Source organism: Aulonocara stuartgranti (genome assembly GCF_965226115.1).
Source record: "Aulonocara stuartgranti genome assembly, chromosome: 11".
NCBI classification, from domain to species: domain Eukaryota; kingdom Metazoa; phylum Chordata; class Actinopteri; order Cichliformes; family Cichlidae; genus Aulonocara; species Aulonocara stuartgranti.
In genome coordinates this window covers 25892490-25918420 of record NC_138947.1, presented here as the reverse complement: position 1 = coordinate 25918420, position 25931 = coordinate 25892490, and the positions used below count along the sequence as shown (strand labels likewise).

General features: G+C 39.5%; 1 protein-coding gene across 1 annotated transcript in view; it reads left to right on the top strand.

The window, feature by feature from the left end:
• The first annotated feature begins 1972 nt into the window (after positions 1 to 1972).
• LOC309717712 (CUB and sushi domain-containing protein 3-like) overlaps positions 1973 to 25931 on the top strand; it is a 245739-nt gene continuing 221780 nt past the window's right edge. The window contains 2 exon segments of the mRNA XM_082552492.1: positions 1973 to 2532; positions 16932 to 17154. Coding sequence (XP_082408618.1) covers positions 2355 to 2532; positions 16932 to 17154 — 401 coding nt within the window. The 5' untranslated portion in view covers positions 1973 to 2354.

Genomic DNA, 25931 nt, shown 5'->3' with positions numbered 1-25931 from the left:
ACAGGAGGATCAGGCAGGAGGCTGTCTGATTGCTCATCAAGCAGCAAGGGCGAGCTGGCGAGAGGCATCAATACGACTGAAGCCCACTCTCCTGGGCCCACCTGTCGATTACAGTGGCGAAGACAAGCCGCCTAGTGCCTCAATGCATTCCCAGCAGCCTCTGTTGAGCCTGTAGACACCTGAAGAATTCTGATGCCAGGAGGGAATGTGGGACCTTCCACTTCACACTGCCAGATATGCAGCGGTTTTCCTCTGCAGCATAAACCATTGCGATAAACAACTCTACAGAGAAATGGAGGAAGGATACAAATCTATCGCTCATGTGGTAGCGATTCAGTTTGTATGGGGTAGAAAGAGATAGATTAATATCTAGCTGTCCACAGAAACATGTAGAATAAGATTTTCACAAAGAACTACAATACATTTCTTAGACGCACAATAAACGGAATAAAATGCAATTCGCGAAATACGATGGCGATAAAGTGTTACAGCTATTTACAGGACAAAAATCCCCAATGAATCTTGTAGAGTTGTAATTAGAAATCCTGATTCCCCACCATTTGGCCTGCAGAGCTGAATTATGTTTTTGCTGTTTATCTGGCTGAAGGACAACAATCCCATTGCCCTCTGCAGCCTAATAATTAGGGAAGATTAGAACAGGATCAAGCTGTTTTCCCCATTTGCTCTCCCAATGGACTGAAGGGTTATGAGTGTGAAGTTCATCCTGTCTAACCTTGTACACGGAGACATGAAAAGAGATGATTATCATGATGCAGATTTAAACTTACTTGTCCCTTTCTTTCTTTCTTTCTTTCTTTCTTTCTTTCTTTCTTTCTTTCTTTCTTTCTTTCTTTCTTTCTTTCTTTCTTTCTTTCTTTCTTTCTTGCTTTCTTTCTTTCTTTCTTTGTATAAACAGTTTGAATGTGTTAAAAAGGTATTAATGTATGTATTAAGTATTAAATTAAAGTTTAATATTTTTGGCCATATCGTTTTAAATGATAAAAACATCAGTTGCTTTCCCTAACAAGACGCTGGTTTTTAGTTTCAGCACCACGGACAGCTCTCTTACTCTACTAAAAGCTTTTTTTTTTTTTTTTGCTTCTTCTTAAGGAAAAAATATTGATTTTTATAGAGGTCATTGAAACTGCAGTTATTAATTGGGCCATATTCAAACCGAAGATATGCACAATTGATTTGAGTCCGATCTGATATTCAAGCTCTGTTCAGAGCTGCTGCTCTCACACAGTCGAAACTTGAGGGTGTTGGATGTTCACTGCAATCCAGGAAATGTGTCGTAAAAATAGGAAGCGAAGCTTTGTGTGTTGGAGTTAACCGCTCTTGAAGCAGCTCTATCCGAATGTGTTACAAACATAATGATGTTCATTCTATGTGCAATCACGGCCTCTCGCTTCACTGCTCCCCGTTTCCTATCCGTTTCAAAGCAGAGGTCGGCGACTCTTCCGAAGCTAGATGGCAGAAGAGCCCCACTGCAGCTGAGCTGCGCTTTGCGCCGTCATCGTTCCGTCTTTGCATTGCAAATTGCCCAACCCCATCACTCCCAATAACAGCTCCTCTCGATCTCCAAAATGAAAATCAGAGTTATGGTGGGATTGCCTACCAGGCGTATTTCTTTCATCAGCTCTCGGGACGGGATGCTGCCTGTCTGAGTCTCAACTAACACCCCCACACCTTTCCACCTCAAACACACACACACACACACACACACACACACACACACACACACACACACACACACACACACACACACACACACACACACGCTCTCATTAACACAGTACGACTCTTTCTCAGTATTTGCATTCTTCTCATAAAGAAGAATGCAAATAAAGATAAAGATACCTCCCTCCTTCTCCTTTGCCACCCACACCTTGCTGTTCCCACTTCATGATTTGTTACCCACACATCCGCCAAATCATACTTACACAGGACGCTCTCCCTCTCGCACCCTCCCCTCCCTGCTCCCACTGCCACCTTTCCTCTCTCACTCTGCCTGGCTCAATTGCCGATCGATAAAGCCAGCATTCAAACTGTAGACCAGACTCTTCTCCGTCATCAGCCGGTTTTTAGGGATTCAAAGGGAAATATGTTGAACGGCAGACACAAGAGCGCGCCAGCAGAGATCCTTGCACTTGATGCCCCTCTCAGCAGAGATGGTTGAGCCCTCGTCCAGGTTGCTGTGGTCCTATCCTAAAATTCAGTCTTGCTCACTTCTCTCCTATCAGCTGACGAAGCGCGGCGGGCGGCTCTGCCTGTTTCTCCTCTGAGAAGGGAATCTACTTAAACCCCCACAGAAAGCGAAAACTGGCCATAGGTTACATGTTTTAGTTGTGAACATGAAGGGGATTTACAGAGACGGATACTACGACGGATCTATTGAACTACGGGACGTTTTCAACAGGAGATGCGTTAAATGTGGCAGACGGGACTTTGTTCAAGCCAAAACGATGAGGATTAGAACGGGGATTGTTTTTTGGAACCTCGTCTTCTCACTGATGTTCACTTGTGTGAAAGGTACGAGCCACTGCCGCAATTCTCTGCATTTTCGAATGCGCTTGGTGTGCCTCGGTGTGTGTCTGCGCGCGCATGTGTGCGTGCGTGCAAGAAATCAAAACCTTTAACGTTACAGACGTGCACATAATAGCCTACCCTGGCTCTCTGGATGGACTTTTAAGGGACGCATTTCGGCGGTTTTGCGCTCAATGCAGGCTTTGACAGATTCGCTCAATAGATATTCTTGCGGTAGCCTACGCTTCTTCTAATAGCCTACGTGAGCTGCTTTGCTTAGTAGGCTAACTAGTGAATTGTTGAGGCGCAAGTGCACGCGCCGCACATTGATCATGTTAAGAGATTTTGATTTTCTTTTGGGATAAAGCCGCGCGCATTTTCTCGTTTCTGGGTCGAGTTTTTCAAGTATTTATGTGAGATTTGCGTCAGGCCGGTTTCTCACCAGAAACGTTACTGAACCCATTCAGGGACCGAGGCAGGTTAAGTGGTGTAGAACCAATTTGTTGGCTGGTATTTATCGAAGTTGCCAGTGCAGGCAGGTGTAAGGTGGGCTTCTTAGTATTCTGGTGGCTCTGTCTCTGTGTCTGACCATTTCAGTGCTCGATGTAGCTGGTGAGGTAACAGCTGCTTTAGTTTATTTTCCCTCTGTCTTCTTCTTATATGCATCAGCAAGATTTAGTCAGACCAACAACTGCACTAGTAAAATGCCACTTTCCCAGCAGTTTTCAAAATAAAGTCCTTAAAAAACGACTTTGAGCTCGATTGTGTCATCTCTCTGTTTTTATTTTAATTAGATTCATGCTGTTCACTCACTACAGCTTTTGTAAAAGTCAGTCAAAGCGACGAGTGCTTATTTAGCACACTGCAATTAACATGTCCTCATCCGCTGTTCAATGGCACGTAAACATTTGCAGAAAGCAAAAATGAAATTCTCGTGCCCTTGCAGTGGAGTTACATGTCGAAACAGAAGTGTGTGTGTGTGTGTGTGTGTGTGCATGAGTGTGTCTGTTTGAGTACCACACACTACTGGGTGAAATTCTCATTTCTTACTAAAATCCGACGCAAAGAGCGAAAGAGAGAGAAGCCATCAAAATACACCCCCCCCCCCCCCCCCCCCCCCCCAAACCCCCAAAATGTGTTACTTCTGAATGTCTTTGCGTAAAACACATTAACGATGTTTTATGCGTGTGACTGAATGGCTACCTATCTGTTGCATGCATGTATTTATTTCCGAATGTGGGGACTCACAGATATTAATTTACATGCAGATTGCTCGGCCTGTGAGTAATTCCAACGTCTGTCTCTTGGGGGTGGATGAGATGTGCAGCATGCAGAGTAGCAGCGCCCACCAAGAATGAGCCAAGTCGAGTGGAGCAGAGTCGGGCACAGTGCTGTTTCATCACCACCCACACTGTGGCAATGTCAAACCTTGAGGCTACTGCCAATCCTCCTAGTTCTGTTACTTATTAGGGAGACAGCCAGCCAGGAATTGGGGGAGGGCGTGGGGGGAGGGAGAGGAGGAGGACGTGAGGAAAGGGGAGAAGGCCTGGATCTTCTTTTGGAAAAGAGTGGAGGAAATAGTGACACGGCGCAATGAGAGGAAGAAGAACTATGGAACAGTTGTTGTTCCTCAGCCTCTGACAGTTGACACAGTGTTTGCAGAAGTAAAAAGATATCTGCTACATCTGGCCTGTGACTCACTTCTCCTTCTAAGATAATGATGCCATAAAAAAGACTCCTATCTGGCAGGGTTTGTACAACAGCACTTTTCTAGAGGTCTTTTTTCAGTGACTATAATTAGATTATTTTTGAGCCAGGATCCTGTCCTGGGTGATGCACAGTTCTGATTCTTAGGTATCTCCATCACCTGTCTAAATCTTGGCACTGTGCACATATATAATGAAGTTGAATGAAAGTTTTGCAACTTGTTGTGCAGAACAGATACAATGTCACAATTTCATTAAAAAAAACAAAACTCATTGCAGCAGTTCGATTAACTGTGGAAATTCAATGCAACTTGGTCACATCCTTGAAGAGAATATAATACTGCGTATACAAATTGAAGAGGATAAACTGTAGACATTGAAGTTTTCTGTGGTTTTAAAGATAAAGTCCTTAAAAACATGAAGAAATAGATGATCAAAATAACTGGTTCAAACACCAATTGAATTCCTTTGCGCTGACAATGAACAATCTGTCTCTCTTCCCTTGGGTACAAAAGCGGCCTTTGTCCGTTTTTTATGGTTGTCGCAATGCGTTCATCGATCAGTGGACAATCAATATGTTCACAACAATAAATCTTCTGTACTTACAGAAGAAATGGATAATATCATGTGAATGTAAGTGGTGATGCTCTGAAGAACCAGACTGTGGTTATGTGCACAGCTTGCTTCATCTGCCCCCTTTACTCGTATAGTGTTTATGGTTATTAGAATAGTGAAGCAGATGGATGCTGTTTCACTTTATATTCATACTTTTTATGGATTTAATTAATTTTCAGTGGTATTTTGCATATCAAGATCTGCTCAGACATTCATTTTTTGTTGTTTGGGTCTTATAAATGAAAATTAGGAAGGTGTGTCCTCATAGGAAGCTGAAGGGGCAAAGAGACCACAGAGGCTCTGGGCTGTATCGTGGACCCTTGAAAAGACAATGAACGATTAATGATTGCAAGCAGATTGTTGAAAATTGTCCATCTGTCGTGTGGCACTGCTTCTGTTTATTGTGACTACATTGTATTTCTGACATTTTCTTCGATCTCTCACGTGTGTGTGTGTGTGTGTCTGTGTCTTTATTAAGTCTATACTGGGCAGTCTCTAATTATTGGTAATCAGGTGGGTTCTACACAGACTGTAATCTGGCCACTGAGCCCTTGATGAAGACTTTATCTCAATGTGATTATGTAAACAGGCTGGGAAGGCTGCTGGGGCTAATCAGGATTACAATTTGTCTGTGTAATTATATTCTATCTTGTGGGAATGCTGGGCATTATCCAACTGCCTCCAAGGTCCACAAAAATGGTCGAAGAAGATGAAGAAGTACAACCCATACAGTTCCAAAAAAGTTGGGATGGAGTTTAGTATGTAAATAAATATGCAGTCCAGTGATTAACAAAATCATATAAACCTATATTGAATTGTAAATTGTACAAAAACATCATTTTATACTTGAAATGTAGGCATTTTTATTATTATTATTTAAATACTTATTGAACTTGTGCTACAAAAAGGTAAAGACCTGACAGAACATCTCATTGCTAATTAGGCTGACTGGCAACATGTCAGTAAGATGATTACTGACTGTTTCTTTCAAATGTAAAGGAAAGGCATTCTGGGCAAATTGTTTGACATTCCAGCATTTAATAAGATGTCTTTGTGCTATACTAAATTAAATACGGATATTAGATGACTAGCAAATCAGTTTCGTCTGTGTTTGCTCAACTTTACAGAGTCCCAAAATATTGAGGGGAAATAAAAAAGAGGATTTTACTTGGATGTGTTAATAAGCTCTTTTCCTGGATGATGATACGTGAACTTGGAACAGCTAACATTTTACGCTCTGGCTTTCTTATGTTTCTTTCAGTGCTGATATCTTAATGGATAGTCCAAGTGGCATACCAAAGTAATACTCAGTTCACCCACTGGCCGCTCGCTCGTGGCTTCAAGCCTGGGCCAAGCTCTTAGATGTTGCTCTCAGGCCCCTGTGAAGCCTGGATATAGTTTGATGGTTCTGATGAAGTCTGTTTTAATATAACTAGTATTCTTGGGGGAGATAGACTGGCAACATCTTGTATTCAGGAAGATAAACAGCTCACCGTTAGCTGAGATTAAATGCAATATGTTGAGGTGAGGCCAAATTGAGAGTCTACAAATTCAAGCTGGACCCTGTTGTGCACATCAGGTGCAATTTTAAGTGAGGATTAAACTCATAAATGTCTGGAGTTATACTTACTGAAAGAAACTTTTCATTTATTTAACAATATTCATGCATTTCTCTTTACATTTGAAACAAATAAACCAAAAAAAGGAGATAAGTCATGGGACAGAAATTTGGAAACAGTTGCAGTTGTTGGCCCTAGTTGGGAAACACTATTGAAAGAAATTTGCTTACACATCAATTAAAAGGTAATATTGTAAGAGATGATATTCTGATTTTTTGTTATAATTACTGTTCTTAAATGTTTCTACAGTGCAGTATATTTTCAGTAGTACTAAATTCATAACACATGCATGTGTCTTCATGGATGTTCTTTCTCAGTGGCCACCTGTTTGTGTCTGTGGTTGTCAGCTGAAGTTCTGATGTGACAGGAGAGCACTGTCTGGGAAAATAAATGAAGCAATGTGAAGCTAACTATAAAGCTAGATTGCTCAGTGGCTGTTACCATGAATCTACAGCATGTCTTCTCAAATAAACTAAACCAATTTGCTACCAATGTTTACAATGTTTCTGAGGCAGCACATGGAGATTATATAATCCATCTACACACACAGGTAGACCAAGAACAGGCTTTTCCCCTTTAGCAAATGAATTATTAGATTTTTCAAAAGGTAGCTTTGTGTTCTTCATATTTGGTCTCACAGAGGCTGTGCTTAATTAAACAAATTTCTTGTAACAATCTACGAGTGGCCTGTCAGTCTTACTCGATGTCAAATATCAGTGGCAAAGACACACAAAAGTATCGAAAATGTAATATAGGGACCTGTTTACATGGTATGGTAATAACTTGCTGTTTTACTAAAGAAATATTGGGGCACTCTCATTCACTGCCAGTTTAGTTACCTCATCCTGGTGCTGAAACTGAGACAAGATGCTCACAGAGTAGCATCTTAGAAGCGGCTGAATTCTTTACAAATACTTTAATCTGAAAGTTACTTCTTTTTATCTCAAAAATAAAGTCTCTTATCCAGTGTTACAGGTGAGAAGACACAATAAGGCTTCTGCTGTGCATAGTGAAACAACCCATTGATTAACTAATAATGAATTCAGGGTGTCATGCTGTTTGCCTTAGCTTTTTGTCCTGGCCTGTAGAGTTGCATTTCTTTTAAGCAGTTATTCATCCATTTCCATATCTGCACATATTGGGTTTGGTTTTTTTTTCCCGTTTGTTTTAACTTTGCCTGTTTAACATGGTTTGTCTGGTTTGTCCAAAATGCTTCTTCTTTCAATTTTCTCGATTGAACCAGGACTCGCTTTTTTCATAAAAGCATTAATAAGTCATCAGTTAGGTCCATTTAAAACACAACTTAGGTTTTAATATGCTGCAAAACAAAGACCTTACAAGGTGGCAGCCCAGGCTGAATAAGAGTTTTACATAGAAAAGATAAGTGGCCAGATAAAAAACAAATTCTTATCCTGTGTGTCTTTCTTATGTCGCTTCGGGAAAAGTGAAGTGTTGATGTTATTGTTTGTTTGGGAGATTGGAGGCTTGAGCGACAGGCATCCTATTAGATGTGTTGTTGGCTCACAGTTTTGTGTTGTACAGCAACTCTCACAGCGGTGGTCTGGCATCAGGTGCAATATGCCTCAGTAGCACTTTGAGGATCTACTGGTGTCTAGCCATAAAATACCATATCTGCTGGGAAGTAAGTAAAGCACGATGAGCTACAGTAGTAGTTATTAAACTAGGCCACACAGACACACAATCGCTGTTATTTCTGTACACAACAGTGTGTGTTCATACTTATGCATGTGCCAGCTGGGATTCAGCGTGGCAGTCTATTTGATTTGACCATTTTTCACCTGAGTATGTGTGTGTGTGACCATGCACTTATGCATGTGCCAGCTGTGTTTCAGTGTATTTGATTTTACTATTTTTCAGCTCAGTGGTTGGCAATTCAAAATCACCAAATCTAATACTTCACAGCCCTTTCCCAAATTGCAGTGACACACTCATGAGGTAATAGTGATTCTCTAGGAAGCCTCTTTTCTGTTTTTGTTGTAGGGAGCCCATTTCCCTTTCATCAAGCATGCAGACAAGCGTAGTGAGGGACTGCGATAATGCACATTCTATCAATATGAAATGCAAAGGTGCAGTACAGCCACGCAGATAAAATCCTTCTTTTTGAGGCCATCAGTCTAAGATTCGTGTCTACTAAAGTTGCTGTTCTGGTTATGGTGAAGAAAAATGACTCTCTCTTTTTCATGCAACACTTTAAGTCTGTAACTCAGAGAACAGATTTTGATAGCTCTGAGAGAAAAGTTCATGAAATTGGATAGCAGACCTTCAAGATTCATGATCCAGAGGTATGACAGCAAACAAGCAACAAAAAGAGAGACAGGAGAGAGACTCTCTCCCTTTCTTTCTCTCTCTCTCTCTCTCTCTCTCTCTCTCGCTCACACACACACACACACACACACACACACACACACACACACACACATATGTATTCTCACATTTATCTCTGTTCTTTTCAAAAGCTATGATCATTGAAGAAATATGCTATAACAGTTGTACAGCGACCACTGAATGACTACAACCACTCGATCAAACACCAACAGGTTTCAAAAATGCCCACCAAACCAGCAGAAAATTTAGTACTAAAATTTCCACTTGAAATATCCATAGATGTGCAGATTTTGCACTTGTGATGTAACTGTCCCAACCTATTATTTGGTGTGTCGCAGAAAGCAATCTCCCCACTGGAACACTCAGTAAACATACTAAGGTTTAAAGTCATTGCTGATCCCCAATAATTCAAGTGCAGCTTTGATCCTGGTGTCTGCAGCTATATTTGGCTTTCGTTTTTAGCATTTTGTGAAAGAGTCCCTTCTGTTTGGATCACAATATTCAAAACGCTGCACATGAAAATCCCAGCCTCAATTAGCTTGACAGTGCAAGATTTAAAATCAGCACTCTGAATCATCAGCACCGTGTTACACAAGGTCCTGATGATTCTGTGTTTTGTAAAGGTTACGGAAGCAACAGCAATACAGGGACTTTGCAGCAAATGAAGTCTATGAGGATATTTGTTGACCTTTGCTTTGCTTTGCTTGGAAAGACCTCCTTCTTTACAGCCAGTGCTGTGTAACAGGTCTGATGGATATCTTTATAATGGCTGATTCACCGTTAAGGTTGGGTGCAAATCAATGCAGGTTTTTTTAGTGCTAAATTTGATGGCTAGGGGAGGTGCTATGGCCTTCCCCATCCATTGTATTAGGCCATCATCGTGAACAATGATGAAATGCCATCCAGACCAAGAGGTGTCCTTGACTAAGCATTCACTACAATCATTCATGAGGAAATGGAGTATCAAGCAAGCAGAGAAATTACTTCAAATACATGTGGGGGGGAAAGCACGAGGTGCACAGCTGTTTTAAGTATCTTTATGCTTAGAACACAGTTGTGCATGTTTATGCACTGCAATTGTTTTACAATGTCTTGCAACAGTTGCAAACATTTCTAAGTTGCTTTTGACAAGAAAAGGAGAAACCAGTTCCCCTCGTCCATCTGTAGTTTCTCTGGTCAGTTTATGTCACATAAACACACTTAACAGGTATGCGCATATGTGGGGACAAATGTAAGTCGCTTTGTTTCAAAGCATCTGCCATACATTTGAAATGCAGTGATGCACTCTGACATTGTCTGACTTTGTTTGTGTAGCATACTTTCCGCTGACACTTTTGTCCTTTAACAATGCAGAGACCTTTATCCAAATGTTGCGCTGCAGTGTGTGCCCTTGTTCTTCTTTTTATTTTTTCCCTCGACACCTTTTAGAGCGACATGCAATTGATGAAGAGCAAATCTGCAAAGCATTATACATTGTTTCTCAGTAACTGACGCCACTTTGCGAATAATGTGACATTTTATTTTCCCCTAACGAAAACGCTCACACACCTGTGGTGCTCATGGAGGGGACGAACAACATTTCTTTTATTGTCCGGAAGCCTACACTGAAAGCCACTAATTAGAACACAAAAGGATTTATTTCAATACTACACTGATTGCTGAAGCTTTTTGTTAGATTAGATAAACTTTATTGTCATGTGCAGCCTGCCACATAAAACGGGCAAATAATACACAGTCAGTAAAATAGAAATACAAAACAATAGACAGCAGATAAAGTTAATAGACTTCAAGGGCAATATAGCAAATGGAACACAATAAATTTGCCAAACTAAAGGCAACTCTTTCATCAGAATGCAACAGTTTCACTGCAGGGGGAGAGAAGAGACTCTGTGTAGCAGTTAAATCTGCCCTGCTGGATCCTGAAGCGACTACGGTGCAGGTTAAACTATGCTTGTTTATTTTCTGTGCCTATTTAATGATAGTCTGTTCAAAAATAGTCAATTGGGATGGGCAATCTCTCATACCCATCAGCAACCATCCATTACCCAGTGGCCTGTTTGTCACTCATAATAATGCGGATGGCAGTAAAATGACTGCTCCTCCCCTCTCTTGCTGCACATAATCACTGCTCTTTATGGCCCAATACAGATCTGCATTAATGGCGCAGGACAACATATTGGCTGTTTACTCGTTCATGGTGCACCAATCATTTCATACACCAGTCCATGTACTGAAAAGCCAAAAGTGCTGTCTCTCATTTTCCTCCATGCCTAAAGTAAATCTTAAATAACCCACTTAGCATGCAACAAATTTGTTTAGCCCTTGAAAATAATAGGATATTCTCGATGATGCATAATATATTTTGTTTACAAAATCAATCTTATTTTTCATCCTGTGGTTCATTAACTGGTTCATTCTGCCCCAAATCTCTGTGCTCACTACACAAAAGGAGATTACATTCAATAGTTCTGTCTCACCCTTTTCCTTTAGTGAGAAGCACAACAAGGCCAACAACAAATATACATATGCATACTCAAACACGTGCACGCACCCACATGCACACAAACAGAAACAACAGCACATACGCATGCACTCTTATTTTAGATTGACAAATACCTTCGGAAATCTCATCAGAGCTGCAGACAACTGCCATTTGTCTGTCTTTGTCTTGCAGAGCAAGTATAACAATCTGTTATCAGCTTCAAAAGTGTGGTGTGAAAAAATGGACCGTGCTTGTGTGCACGTCCAAAAGGCTAGGGGTAAATGTAAGCATTTGAGGAACAGCTGGGGCCATTCTTGAGATGTCTGTCAGGCTGCCTGGCCGCCTGCTGAGGCCACTGTTTCTGCCAGACTCATGCATTATGATACTGATTCATATTTTTCGGAACCATATTTTCCCTACTGTGCAATCACAGCATGTTGTTAATTTGGTTTCTCATCACAATTTATGGACATTTTTGCAGCGTGGCACTAACATGGGGTCAGAGAAAACTCTGGGGATTGCCTTTCACAATTGAAATGATGATGGAGGTTAGAGCAGGCAGCTGAGCGGTCACAGCAAAATTCAAGGATGAGATGCTGTTGGTCTAAGTGATAAATTAATTTAGTGCATGTCCTCTCTCCTGTACAAGGAAGCACATGTTGTCGTTGCATTTTCCTTTGAAGTAACAAGATGAATGCTTACAGTGTTCTTTTTATAGATGCAGCTTTTATGGAGCTGACAGCGCTTAACATATTACAAGCTTGTATGATTCACAGCATTGAAAAGGGGGATTCTAATTCATTTGGGGGGGAAAAAGGGGAAAAACAAGGGAGCCAATAGATATGGGTGTGAGGATGAGAGGTAGAGTTGCTGAGAAGGAAGGAGATAAAGAACAATTCTTGGCAGAGGGGAAAGTGAATTAAAAAAGGCAAATAAGACACACATAAGTAGGAGAAAAATTGTAACACAATGGTGGAGAAAAAAATAACAAATGGCGAGAGACAGTTTTGAGAGTTGAAGCAAGGATAATGACAGATGAAAGGAATACATAAAGCTGAGGAGTAGAAAGTGGGAGATAAAGGTAGAAAGAAGGGGGGGGAGAGATATCTTGGCAGTGAGCATCTGTTCTGTCATCCCCAGGACATCACAACAATCAGCCACACAAACACTTCTAAGCAGTTCACACAAACAGCTTTACTCTGAATAGTTTGCGACATTAATCATCTAATGCTTGACAAACATTGAAATAATTCAAGGACAAATAGAGCTCTTTTGGGTGGCGGGTACAATACAGAGGCAATAATAGCGGACTTTTACTATTTACAGGTTAGTTTGTCAAAGACCAGCACAAAATGTACAGGCTGCTTCACTTTTATGTTATTCTTCTGTTCAACACACTGTTAACACACAGGTACAAAACTGTGTGCTGCCCTTTCCATAGTTCAAGTTTAGTTTACTTTTAAGCAGTCGTAGTTATGTAGCACTGATGTAAGCTTCTGTGTCTATCTATCTCTATATATTTTTACTCGACTGTCTTACAGTCTCACTCGGCCCAAATCAAATCAAATGTCAGCAGTATTCTTTTTGTTATAACATTTAAAGAGGTACCCCAGTGATTTAGTAACACAAAGTGAAACATCAAAGCACCAGAGAACAAGATCTCCTGACTTTAGTCCACAGCATAGGTCAAGTTACAAAACACTGAAACCAACCACATTTCCCATAATGCAACTTAATAGCCTATTTTAAAATAGTAAAGGGACTGCTACTTATATAGTGGTGTTCTATTTGCTTGAACAATCAGAGATGAGATAAGATAAGATTTATAGTGCAACAGTTGGGAATTTCACACTATAACACCAGCAGAGTGGACAAAGCAGCATAACCTAACAACAGTAAGGCCATCTATACTACAAGCCTCATTCTCCCATTCTCACAAGCTCGTTTTTCTATGCTTAAGTGCTTTCTGTCTAACAGTCACACTCCGATGAACGCATCAGCAGCAACTCCGGGTTCAGTATCTTCGCCCAAGGATACTTTGTCATGCAGACTGGAATATCCAGAGATCGAATCACCAACCATCCGATTAGTAGACAACCTGATCTACCTCCTGAGCCACAGCCACTTCAGAAATACTTTAATCCCACCAACCATTCTCACTATGTTATTAGATCTATTCTAGTCACAAGTTTTAGTTTTAGTTTTCTTTGGTTTTGAGTCATGTCTCCAGTGTTTCTGTAATGCCTGCCTTTCTCTTATGCCTTGGTTCTTTTTTTCATTTTTGTCTTGTTTAGCATTAGTATTCTTGCTACGATCGGCTATTTCCTGTTTTACTTTGAGGGGCTGTTTCTTTTTTTGTCCTGTGTACTTCCTGTCTGTTGTGCCCTGATTCCTTGACTGTTTTCGCCTCCTCGTTGTTAATTGAGCTACCATGTGTTCCTCTGCCTGTTGTTTCTCATTAGTAATGCTGCACTTCCTTTTGTCCTCACTGAGTAATCTCTCTGTTTAACTGGATGGATCCTGTTTATTGATTCATGGATTTATTTGGATTCCTGCTTTCTTAACTGTTTTTGACTTTGTTATTTTGTGCCTGTTTGTGTCAGCCATTAAAGTTTTATTTTTCAGCCATAAACAACCAGAAACAGACTTCATGAGGGTGGTTTGAGGCCCTAACATCTTCTAATGAGCCCTGTGGTCACTGCCTGGCAATGTGGAGCCCACCTGGCATTTGCCATAGAATACCAGAATTGGCAGGTCCACCGCTGTGCCCTGTGCTTTTCACATGAGCACCCTGAGCAGATGACAGAAATGAAAGCGTCTGGAGAAAAGGCAGAGAACATTATGATGTCTGTCACATCGTTCAGCATGATCGGTGATGGTGGTCCATGCAGGGACTTCTACTGGCTAGGCAGCTTGACTGCCTTTGGGTACTGGGATGGAATGTTTGGGCCTATTCTAAGACCCTATGTTGGTGCAGTGGGTTCTGGGTTCATCCTGGTGAATAGCAATGCCCAGCCTCATGTGGTGAGAGTATGCAGCAGTTTCTCAAGAATGAAGGAACTGATAGCATTGACTGGTAGCCTGACTGAAATCCAACAGGACATCTCTGGGACATTATATTTCAAGCCAACCAATGCTGCAAGATTGTACCTCAAAGTGCAGTGACGCTCTGGTCCCTGACATTGTCAGGCATGCGTTGTGTACATGGGGGCCATACAAACTACTGAGTAACATTTTGAGTTGCTATAATAAAATTTTGGCAAAAATGGACCAGCCTGCCACATCACTTTTTCTCTTTTTTGGGGGGTTGTCTTTGAATTCAACCTTCTGTAGGTTGATCATTTTCATTTCCATCAAATGATATAACACATTATCCAGTCTATATCAGTAAAGATATATTTATATATTTTAAACAGTGCATATTCCACTCATGGCAGGACCTCTTTGAATACAGCATAGGCAAATTACCCAAACTTTATGTATAAAATTTGTTGAATAGCCTTTTAAACCAACAACGCAAGTCTTTTTCCTGTCAATAATTCTGTGTAAGACTAAGCTTGTAGACTAAATGGAATGTCACAGAACATTATGTTAATTTTATTTGGCATGACTTTCTGTGGTAATGACTTGGTAAAATGGAATTTTGGCAAAATGTATTCAAAAATATTTTCATAAAAACAGCAGAGATCACTTGGAAAGGAAACAGGGCCAGACACCAGGATTCGGATAGTACTTTAATATGCATTTTCTCCCTGTACAAACCAAATCTTTGTAATGTAAAACAACAGTAGTACAGCTGCAAACACTGCTTCTCAAAAATTTTTTAGACCATTTTGTCTTAGGAAGACATAAAAATGCAACAGCACAGCACCTACAAATATCACATTACTTATTGGCCAGACGTGTATGTCATGCTGGCAGATTTCTGGTCCTGATGTGCCATCAAAAATCCATATTTTTCCACCCATGCTCATAACTTTGGTGGCTCATTGATGAGTGCTGTTCTGGCAATTTATGATATTCCCAAGAGTGCTTGAATGCACATAAAGCACCATGTCACAGGTTGGATCATGTTGACCCTGTAGGCGGCGCATCAATGGTCCAAATTTGCCATGATTACCCAGTTTGCTCTGTGCTGGCGGAAATAATTGCAACTTAGATATGCAACAAATCTTGGCAAGAATTTGTCTCCTCTGCATTTAGAACAGCAGCTCATCACCAGACATTTTATTTTATGCATTACATATAGAACTCTACTGACACACTATGTTTGTAACTGTTTCTATGAGAAAATCACAAGAGATTACATAAAAATGAACACGGGTCAGGGTGCACAGTATATGCATGAAGATGTACGGTTCTGGGATTCTAGGCCAGAACCCCTGTGCTTTGCTGGGTCATGACCCCGTTGAGTAAAAACTGCTGAAAAATGCAGTATTTCAGTGCATTATCATATATTTCATAATAGACCTTGTTTTGGTAGCTATACACAACTTCCATGCTTTTCTCAAAAGTAACAAAATGACAGTCTGACAAGAAGGAAATTAATTTTTTTACTTTGCTTCACAGTTTAACATTTTAACTGTTTTGTCACTTCAGCTTATAAAGCAACCAGATTATTATCTGTCTAGTTAGAGGCCATTTCAGTGGCACAACTGCCAAGTGATCTGTGTGTTTGCCTTTTTCCCATACTGCAGTGTGTGTGTGTGTGTGGGCAGCACACTATGCAAAACATCCTTTACTTACCAAGTGTGAAAAGCTAATTACACAAGGGGTAAATTGTGGGGGGTAAACCATGCATCTTAATTACGTTTGCATTTCATTAGACAACATGCAAGATAGCCTGAAATGAAAAGGGGACGCTCTTTGCATTGTGACACAGTGTGCATGGGAGCAATTCTGTGTAACTACGGAAGTACTCACTTACGTTCCTTTGCATCAACACTACAAAGGTTAGCAAAGCAACCAGATTACTGTAGCTTGACAGTGATGGTATGAGGTTTAACATAATGTGTCTAGGGTATCAGTTCTCAGTAAGCTGGTGCAAGACAGATGACTAATCTGCTGTTAAAAGCTTGAAGCACCAAATCAGAAGACTTTACTTGTTGCCTATCTCTGGCACTTTTAGACCCTATAAAAAAGACTCTAATGACACATCACAATCTTTTTTTAAAAGCATCCTCAGTTATACATTTGTTATATTACTGCAGCTTTCTGCATTTTATTGTCATTATTTGATCTGAAAGAAAACAGAAATCATAAATGGAAACACAAAACTTGGCTCTTAGTCAGCTGGTTGCCAGATTTCTCTCGTAGCTTCTGCCAGCTGAGAACAATGGGGATTTTCCAAACAATTTGATCTCAGTTAAAGAAATATTGCACATGAACATCATAGGGTGCATTCAGTTGTTATGAACAAATGCTATTTGGAATTGTCTCTATGCAGGCCTGTTTAAAATATCTCTTTTATTTATTGCTGCTTGAACGCTTGCAGCAGACGAAGTTTATCAAAATGAAGTACTCTTTTTGTTTCTGTGCTGCAGAGCATTTTACTTTATTATTCTTCAGCTGAGAGTCTCACACAAACCCATTATATGCATTGGATAATGATGTTGTGTTTGTTCTCTTTCCTTCCAGGTTTTATCCATTCTTGTGGAGGCACTTTAAAAGGCAGGAATGGGACAATAGAAAGTCCTGGCTTTCCATATGGATATCCAAATGGAGCGAACTGTACCTGGGTGATTGTTGCTGAGGAGGGGAACAGGATTCATATAGTTTTTCAATCTTTCGCTGTGGAGGAGGAATATGACTTTTTATCTTTGTATGACGGGCATCCACACCCGGCTAACTTCAGAACGAGGTAAGAAAGCGGCAGTGCACCTTCAAGGCTGTGTTTGAAAGCTGGCAGACTGGGGTGGAAAGATGCAAGGGAGGGAAGCCTTCAGTGCTCAGTTCTGACAGAAAGTTTATCTTTAGGCTGCACATGACAAAGGCTACTTATTTTCTTCAGGGAGATGTCAGGCAAGTCTGATGTGGTGTGCAAGGGGTGTTGTGTGTCCAGTCTTTTCTGACATCGTTTTGAGTGGAAATGTAACCGCCTTCTGAAAACTGAAGATTTTTTTACTGAGGAGAAGGGAAGTGCTGCATGACTCTGATGGCTGATCTGACAGGTGCTCTTCAGTTAAAGTATACATAAAAAAACAAAGTCCACGAAATCTTGTGTTGTGATGCATGGGTTGCTTTCTCTGGTCACTGAACAGGCAAACAACTGTTTCCTCAGTGAGCTTCCTAGATTCTTCCAAAGTCCCTGTTGCTTTGCATTTTCAGGCTGCCCTCTTTTAGTATTTCTCTCTGAAAGTATTATTTGGACAGTAAATTCACACAATTTTTCCAAAATGGGCATCCATGTACAGAAACAGACGTACTAACTGCTCAGGGTTAAATTGACACGTTTTCTCAGATAACACCATTCTTGGCCATTTTTGTGGTACATGCCTTCCTCAAGGATTTTGATTATTAAAATATTGCTAATGCTTTTTATTGAACACACTGATCACCAACTCAGTGCTCAGTGAAGCCATCAAACTGTGCAAATTGGTTTAACTGTGAAGGTTTTAAGCCAATCATCATTGACGTGCTTTATGAGAAAATATCAGTAAATATATAAATAATTCGTTGTTTAAAGGACACGTTATATATGTGACTCATAAAAAATCTGCACTCTAGCATTCTTGGGATGTTCTATTTTCTACTTTCCCAAATAAATCCTCCTTTAAAGAATCATTTTCCTTGTCAAAACTAAATTGCTCAAAAATAAACGCGGTCTTCACAGATAAGCGTTATGTATATTATGAGAAGATTATCTCTACGCTGAGCTGATAGAGAAGTGTGGATACACAGATCATCAGTTTTTAAACCTGTCAGAACCTTTTCTTTTCTTTCTTTCTTTTTTTTAAAAAGAGACATTTTGATTACCCACTTCTATTCACAAGCATGCTCCATCAGAGGCGAAAGTGGGGTCCAGTATTTCACAGTGAGACACTCCAAGAGGCAGTGCCAAATGATTTCTCCTGGCCCATTTATGTGGTTCAACTTCAGTGGAAGTGGACTGAGGTCACTGATAATAGAATACAGGATTTATAGCAAAGAGTGACAATGAAGGAGAATAATTCTAGTGCTGAATCACTGCTGATACTTTAGCAGATGAATCACTTTAGATACTTAAAAGATCCAATTGCATAATACCATCAGGCTTATACACTGAAAGGTTTGTCACCACGTTGCTCGATTCACCATCGCATCCTGATCTCACAGTCTCACATAAGTCTTGTCACAAACAACCAGAAAGAATCAACAGTCAGAAAGAACCAGTACGAGCAATAATCAGTCATGTTGCAGAAATACTGCAAACTGAACCAAACCAAAAATCTTCTGCTATTCCACCAACACACTGACTCACGCTTGTTTTAACCTTAGTAACATTTAAAAAACAAAAGCAAAAAACCCACAACAGAATTCAAATATTAAAAGGTTTTCAATGTCAGAATTTTTATTTTAATCCCAGTCCTACCAATTTACAGCGAACCTCAGTAACTACTAGCTCATGAGTTCAAAGTGAGTTTAGCCAACTTCACTACAGGTTGCTTCTGCAGGTCTGATGAATAAGGCTGACTATAAATAACTATATACGTTATTATCCTTATTAGAAACAGCTGTTCGATGGGGAATATAAAACTTATAAAAGAACAGACAGGTGTGGGCTGAAATACCAACAATCAGCTGCTTGCGTTTTGTGTGGGGTTTTTTTTGTTTTTTTTTAATAAAATAAACTATGCCTGCTAATGTGGTTACTGTCCTGGCATTAGTTCAAATATAGCCAGGACAAAATAATTTCTTGCCTTGTTTCTTTTGTAATCATATGTTTCTGAAAACATCAAGGAAACAAAACTGTTGTTTTAAATTTTGCTTTCTTGCTTCGGGATAAATTTATATTCTTATTTAACTGAAGAAGATTTATCTGCTTGTCATTATTCAGTTTTCTTATTGTAGCGACATGATTTCAGCTGTGACAATGTTGCTATATTTTCAAAAAGACAATATTTTTTTGTCTGTGTTGATGATTCTTTTTTTTAAAGAATGGGATCAGTTTTAAATTTTGTCATGGTCATAAGTCCATCCCTTATATAATCAGTCATGCAGACAGAAAAATTGCTTTACTTGTGCTAAATTTCATGTGGGCGTGTAGTTTTCCCAAAACAGCAATTAATGCTTGTCAACATTCAGCAAGCCAGACTGTTACTGGACTGACCCACTATCAAACCGTTGTGGCTTAAAGCTGAAATAAATATAGTGTTAGTTTTAATCTAGAAATGACTCAGACATGTTCCATAAATGGTAAAATATAAAAGATTTTAATTTAGATAAATAATCTCATTGTCTCCTAATTCAACAATCATTGCAACAAACTCGGTTCAACTGTCATGCTTTACCTGAAACCCGAGCCCTAATTCAAATAACATTTGCCAGTTTTTAATTACAGTTATTCTGAACGGTTATGTAAATGATAACATGATATTATCACATCATGAAAGGAGTTCACTGAAATTGAAAATAGCATTCCCTGGAGTGGATCATTGTTATTTCATGTGTTGAATGATAATACAGTTCTTTAATACAGTTCCTTAATTTGTTGGACAAAGAAATGATTTTTTGTAGTTTTCCCTCTGTACACCGTCACATTGGATTTAAATCAAACAATTAAGATGTGATTGAAGTGCACTGTTAATTAAAGATGGTTTTTCAATATTTTTTCTTTTTTCCAGTAACTGTTTAATAATTGCACTTTCATACATGGCCCACCTGTTTCAAGTGGCTCAAAATTATTTGAACAAGTGACTGACAGGAAGTTGGGTTTTTTTTAAAAATAGCTTTTCACTGTAATTTTAAATATGAAACCCAAAGAGATGTCACTGCAAGTGAGAGAAGGCATAATTAGGCTCAAAAGACCATAGAAGACAACAACAAAAAAAACATCTTAAGGAACCTGCACAGTTCTCTGAAGAAAAAAGGGGAGATTAATGTGTCCTAGAATGATAGGGAAAAAATATGGAGAAGGAAATAAAGAACTTCCAAAGCATAACACATTATCTAACATGGTAGAGGCATTGTTATGAGATGGGCAGGTGTTGCCAGTTACTATTGTTTGCTGATGACCCAACAGTTGATAAAAGTAGTAGGATGAATTATAAAGTGTACAGGTTTATACTCTGCTCGGTATTCTGCTGAAAAACTGATCAGACAGTAATTCATAGAGCAAAGTGATAATGACCCAAAACATACTGCAAAAGCACAAGAATTTCTCAATGCAAAGAAATGAGATCTTCGTCAATGACCAAGTCAGTCACCTGAACCCAATAAAGTATACTTTAAAGTTACTGTAGACAGAGAGACCCACAGAAAAAGGCCAATGACCAATAATGAGTTATGTTATTTATAAGGGTCAATATGCAACAGAATAAGGATGCACTTAATTATAATATTACCAGGATCAGAATTAGCAGCTGGGTACTTGAACTCTTGAGACATCTGAAGTGAAGTTAGTCTGCTTACTGGTTATAGTAACAAACTGGGTTATGGTCTTCTACCTCAATTTGGGCTGGGGTTGAGCAACTGGGGACATGTGTCTGGGAAGCTGCAGTTTCCTAACCATGACCTGTAGCTGGTAAGGCAGGCCTGCCTACCAACACTGACCAGAGCAGTTCAGATGGGGCACAGCTGCGTAATGTGGGGCTTGTTAGGCAAAGAAAGGTTGGCAGAGTGCAGAAATTATATATAATGGACTTAACTAATGTTTAGCTGCTATATGACTTTTAACTTGCTCAAATGTAAGGATGTATTTATGTTTGTAAATGTATTTGCACGTGTTTAAACAAGAAAAAACCCTCTGAACTGGAATGGAAAATAATCCAGAAATCTGAATATGAAGGAATTATGAAAAAAGGAGAAAGATCTGAAACAGAAGACCAAATGGAAGTAAACTTTCTGTTATACTTGCTGGACTTTGAGGGGTGCCTTTTTAAGATATAGTTAAGGATATGTGCACTGTGATGAATGACGCATACAAGTCCTTTGTTTAAACTCCAACCCTACTTTGTTCCCTCCAGGGATGGTACGATTTACAACATGATAAATTGTAGACACACTTAACCATCTTCCCCATAAATCTGCCAATGATAGCAAATTCTCATGTGTCGGCTTTTTAATTTTGGTTGTGTTTTGTTTGGTTTTGGGGGTTTTTGGACTGAGAATTAAAACTATTTTGAGTCAAACATATTAATTTACTTTCCTTCTAAGCTCCGTTATTGGTCTCACTGAGCCAGGAGGACTATTAGGTCCTAGTCTGTCTTCCTTTGCCGTTCAGGGGAGCAGCTGTACCATTATCAGCAGGACATGCTTTGGTTCTGGCAAAGACTTCCCTGCTCTCAGCAGCTTTACTGCATTTACAGTACATTACCACAGTTGTAGTCAACTTGAATAACTGTGTTTAAACGTCACCTGTCTGCTCCACTGACTTCGGTGCTGCCTTCTGTGTTGGCCCCTCCACCCCACTCCATACACACACACTTAAAGTGAAGACGTCGATGGTGAGCAAAAAACGTATGAAGTACATTCCAGGGTTTGTAATCACCAGAAACGATTAAGCTAAGTGGCTAACATGTATATACATGTGAATGTGTTAATAATGTCTGTTTAAACCCTTTCTCGTGATTATTTTCATGTTGGCATTAGATAAAATAAATAAAACAAAATTTCTCCCTCTGCTGTTACTGCAGCTTACTGCAACTTCTCCATGTCCATTTCATGTTTTGGAAAGGCAAAATGTGAAATGGGCATAACCTTGTCTTTAGGTCTCGTCTGGTCTTTAAGTCATAGTCATTCCAAATTCTGCTGTAATTCAGTTTGTCAGTTGGACGGCCATGCGAGGAGCAAAAATGGTCTTTCTTCCCTCTGGTTAACATTATGTTTGTCATTTTTATATCTAAAGGTTTAAGGGCAGTCTCTTACAGATTGCTGGCTGTTTAGATAGAGCTGTTTAGCTTTTATGCATAAAACTATCACACATCATATCTCAATGTGTTAAAAAGATTATGCTGGATATCTATATTGATATGCATTGAGTAATGTATTAAGAGCCAAAGGACACATCATTTGATAGAAATAAAAAATTATCAACCTACAGAGTGCTGAATTTGAAGACACCACAAAAATGAAAGTAAAAAAAAAATGTGGCAGCTAGGTTAGTCCATTTTGCCCAAAGTTCATTGCACCAAAATCATACTCAGTAGTTTTATAGCCCCATGTACTTGTATGCATACTGCCAACATTGGGGCATATTCCTAATGAGATGATGGATGGTGTCCTGGGAATATCCTTCCAGATCTGGACCACGCACCATTGGGCTCCTGCACAGTTTGAGGTGGAATCTGGCAGGATTGGATGGGCAAAACCATAATATTGTTCTAATGAGTTTTGTGGGGGCAAGTCAGTGGTATCAATTTCTTCATCCATTCTTCATCCGAGGGTTTCATCCCAATACCTGATGGCAGTCAGGTTGCTTAGCCTGACAGAGACAGTGATACTAGTGGCCTTCTGGACGTCATTTCGGAGTTCTGGCAGTGTTCATCTTTGCACAAAAGAGCCAATACTGGTCCTGTTGATGGGTTAAGGAGTTTCTATTCTTCCCTGTCCAGCTCTCCTAAAGTAACTGCCTGCCTCCTGGAATCTCCTCCATGCTTTTCAGACTGTGCTGGGAGACACAAACCTTCTGGCAATGACACATATTGATGTGCCATCATGCAGGAGTCGGTCTACTTATGCAACCTCTGTACGGTCCACAGATCGCCTCGTGTTAGTAGTACTGACTCTCACCTTAGCAAATTGTTAGTGGCCTCCAGGTAAAACCATTCCGTCTTTGGGTGTTGTTTCATTGTTGCGGCTGTCTATACATTGCAGCTAAAACGGATTTACAACTCCCTCTGCTAATTAAACGACCAAATCAATGTCCTAGAAGTTAAACTGACTTGTTGCTGTACTTGTATTAAAAAGTGTTCCTTTAATTTATTTTGAGCAGTATATGTATATATTTTCTCACTTCTAATACATTGCACGTTGCTGTTCCCACATATTGTATGGGGATAATTGGCTTGTATAACCAAATGAAATAACTTTATAAAAAGAGATAATATTTGAGTTGGAATTCAGATTTCAGCTTGTATCACTTTTACAGCTAATCTATCAAAATACCAAAAGCTAAAAACAAATCTCTGCAGTGGCAATACTTTTCTGAAAGGTAAAGCAAAATAGAGGAGTGTTGAATTTGTGTTAATAGCACTCTGCTCAATAGCTTTTGTTTAATTTGTTTTCCCAGCTTTTCACTGCTGAGTCGGTGTCCTTGTGGTCAGGGATGGATAGTGTGTGCAATGCCTTGTGAGCTGACGATATTTTCTCAGCAGTATTCAGTACTTTGAAGATTCTACCACAAAAATATATGTTAGTTGGTATATTATATAGCATTATTTTCTTAATTCTTTGTGAGTCTCCATAATACTGCCAACTGTACTCTGAGGTGTTTGTTTACAGAGATGTCAGATTAAGCATCTGCAATGGATAGAAGCTGTAATGTTATGCAGTGATGATAACATGAAAGGGGATGAAAGGGGAGCTTTGCTGAATCAATATTTTGATGATTCAATGATGAAATGTCATTAGCATTATAGTTAACTAACAATATTTCACAGTCAGTCTGTAGAGCAATAAATATTTAGTATTTTCAACCAAGGAATCGCCAGGGAGCTGCACAATATATACACAAATTCTTGTACCCAGGAGTTTAACTCAATATACCGAGATACTAACCAGTAGAGCTGGGCGATATAAGATTTTTTCATATCACGATATGTTTTTTTCATTTCAGGCGATAACGATATATATCACGATATAAGCCAAATAACTATATTTGTTAGATTTAAATGTGCCGTTGCTCACAAGTAAAATGTGAAATAATCAGCAGGTTGTTTTGATTTAAATATTTATTTCCCATAATAAGTTCAACAGGGTAGATGTACTAAAGGAACATGAGACTTTTTCAGATAAATAAAGGCAAATATTGCAAACTACACAAAAGGCAGCTGCTAAAGCGTTTAAGTTTCAAAATAGAACAAACGAAACAGACTAAATTGTCAATTCCACTTAGAAACAAAATATTAATTCTAAAAATAAATCTTAGTTTGTTTTACAGAAGAACAGACAAAATTGACTAACTTTTGTCAATATCAAATAAACTGAGAACTATATAAGGAAATTCTCAAACTCTCCTTGTTGTATAGCTTAGCTTTTCAAACAGTTTTAACAGTTACTTTAGTCTGACAAAAGCCGAATGACGAATTAGCGCTTTCAGTCAGGGATTGAGCATGCACCGGTTTATTGTATTACCAGACTTGCTTTCGGCACAATTTACAGTGCGCGCTACTGTTTTTTGTCAGACTTGAAATAGCCGAAATACCTTCACATTACGGAACTTCTATGGCTCTTCCGTTCGACAAGCTCTCCGGCATTGGAACCATCATCTGTTTTCTCTTCGGTAACCTTCGGTCACGCTCTGGGTTGATTTTTCTCTAGTCGGCACACTCATTTCCTCCATTACCCGGGCGGCACGGCGGCTGGCTGCTTGCCAAACAAATACACACGTGTGGCGCCGGTGTTCTGGGAATCCATCCTACCTTACGGGAAATTCAGTGGCAAATTGTCCTACCTTTGTGAATATTAGCTAGAAAAATACTCTGACCGGTAAAATTAACTGCCAAACCAACCTACCTTTGTAAATGTCACCTACAAGCATACTTAAACTGCTAAAATTTTGTGGCAAATCGTGCTACTTTTGTTAATCTGAGCTAGAAGCATACTTTAATAGCTACATTTCAGTGGCGAACCATCCTACCTTTCTGAATATGAGCTAGAAGCGTACTTTAAAAGCTAAAATTCAGTGGCAAATCATCCTACCTTTGTTAATAACAGCTACACACCTATTCTGACGGGTAAAATTAAGTGCCAAACCATTCTACCTTTGTGAATGTTACCTACAAGCATACTTTAACGGGTAAAATGAAGTGGCAAACCATTCTGGCTGTATGCATATGAGCTACAAGCATACTCTGATGGGCAAAGTTAAGTGGCAAACCGTCATACCTACTTAAATTGGTGCTGGAATTACTCTGTGACAGCAGAAATGTGCATAAACCACTTACGGTAGCACGTTTTGCCAAAGTAGGATGGTTTGTCAGAACACCGGCTTGGCACTTGTGCTGTACGTAACAAGTCACGTGATGTGACGCTGCGGCTGTGATTGGTTCGGCTCTGCGCTACTTAATTTGGATTGGCTGTTCTTTTTTTTTTAAGAGGACAAGAGCGGTGAGGCCTATCGCAATAGTTTAATTTTTCTATCAAGAAAAAGTTATTTCGCGATACATATCGTTATCCTTCTATCGCCCAGCTCTACTAACCAGTATTAAAATTTTTAATGGTTTCACTGGCACAACACTAAGATAAAAAGTACCTGCTCAGTGAATCTAAATACAAATC